At 45.3% G+C, this 1,385-nt stretch overlaps 2 protein-coding genes and 1 pseudogene across 2 annotated transcripts in view; all 3 read right to left on the bottom strand.

Moving 5' to 3' along the window:
- BACH2 (BTB and CNC homology 1, basic leucine zipper transcription factor 2) overlaps positions 1–1,385 on the bottom strand; it is a 255,438-nt gene that overhangs the window by 7,654 nt on the left and 246,399 nt on the right. The gene's annotated exons all lie outside the window — the stretch shown is intronic.
- LOC102868029 lies at positions 96–839 on the bottom strand (annotated as a pseudogene).
- Positions 1,118–1,385, bottom strand: part of LOC102867622 (serum paraoxonase/arylesterase 2-like) — a 9,095-nt gene continuing 8,827 nt past the window's right edge. Inside the window, exon 3 of the mRNA XM_006881219.1 lies at positions 1,118–1,195. Within this exon, the coding sequence (XP_006881281.1) occupies positions 1,118–1,195 (78 nt within the window). The remainder of the gene's footprint in view (positions 1,196–1,385) is intronic.

The following is a 1,385-nucleotide window of genomic DNA, read 5'->3' as shown; positions in this document are numbered from 1 at the left end:
AAAAAGGCAAATTGTGACAAAAGTATGCATTAATTTTCTGGACAGTATCCTTCCTCAAATTAAATGACACTGTATAAAAATTTGCTGGAAAAATATTACAAAACTGAACCCTGTACATTCACTCTTGAGTCCAAACCATTCTGCACGTGGCGGGACCCCGCAGTTCGGTTACCCTTCCCGCTCACAGCTTTCTCCTCTTGAGGGTCAGGATTGGAGTCTGTGTCATTTGAGTGGTGTGTGAGAGAGTTTTCACTGCCCGTGGGAGAGTCTACACTTCCAAACCCCGCACTGAGTTGGTTTATGTAACTACTACCTCCTCTGCCAGTTCTCTCTTCAGAGCTGTTGGAAGCCTTAGTCCCATTCCCTGGAGAAGGAGGAGAGTCATCTTCAGCTGTGTTCCCCTCCCTATGAAATACAGACCCAGATGTCCTCTGATGGGAGGAGCTGCCGTTACTTGGTCCGTTAGCCAGGCGACTGCAGTGTTTCCCCGTGGCCTCTGCCTGTTCCACAGGCTCAGAAGCTGTAGTCCTGCTGGTACTAGGGGTGGAGGCTTGAGACTGCTGCTGTCGGTACTGAGCCAGCTGCTGACATGTCTCTTTGAGTTGCTGCTGAAGAACCAGAATGGTACTCTGCATGCCCTCCACTTCCTCGTCCAGTTGGATGATGAAGTCATTCAGCTCATCCTGACTGCTTTTAAGCTCCTCACTATATTTCTTCTGTAAAGCCAACTCAGCTTCAAGTTGTGCAATACGACCCTGGGACAGCTGCCTTCCAAGCTCTTGGTTCTCCTGGATAAGCATTCGACACTTCGCCATTAATTTTTTGCCTGTTTGGCTCATTCAAGTTTTGACCCAGAAGTTCAACAATAATCATCAAGTCCACAGTCTTATTATTGGCAAAGCTAATATACAATGTCTCTAAGTCACTATGCTCAACATTAAAGAGCGATGCATATTCCATTTTAGCTTTTATTGGGATTTTACATGTTCAATTCAAGTTTAAAATGTCTAGGTTTTCATTCCTCCAAACTGTCTGATGACACAGTGTGCTTCACTGTGTCTTAAGAAGACTTAAGACTTCTGTTTCTCCCTCTATTTTCTTCACACAGAAACTTTTTTCAAGTGTCTAAGATTCCTAGAAGGGGAATGTCTCGGAGGTAGCCCCTTCTTCGGAATAGTCTGATGCCATCAGGCCTCTGAAGCAAGGGGAAGGGGAAGAGAAAAAAGCTGAAACACAAGGTTCATCTGTTAAGTTTTACATTAACCAGTACAAGCTGGACAGTTAAGAATGTGGCTTTTTTGGCTCAAAAAGTCTGAGTCTTGGTGTGGAAACGAGTACGTGGTTGTCCCACCACAGTTTTCTCGCAGTGTGACTGTCAGGGAGGT

Source organism: Elephantulus edwardii, unplaced genomic scaffold, assembly GCF_000299155.1.
Source record: "Elephantulus edwardii isolate Elephantulus edwardi_28Jun2011 unplaced genomic scaffold, EleEdw1.0 scaffold00013, whole genome shotgun sequence".
Taxonomy (NCBI): domain Eukaryota; kingdom Metazoa; phylum Chordata; class Mammalia; order Macroscelidea; family Macroscelididae; genus Elephantulus; species Elephantulus edwardii.
The sequence above is the reverse complement of the archived record's forward strand: the minus strand, read 5'-3'. Positions and strand labels throughout refer to the sequence as shown.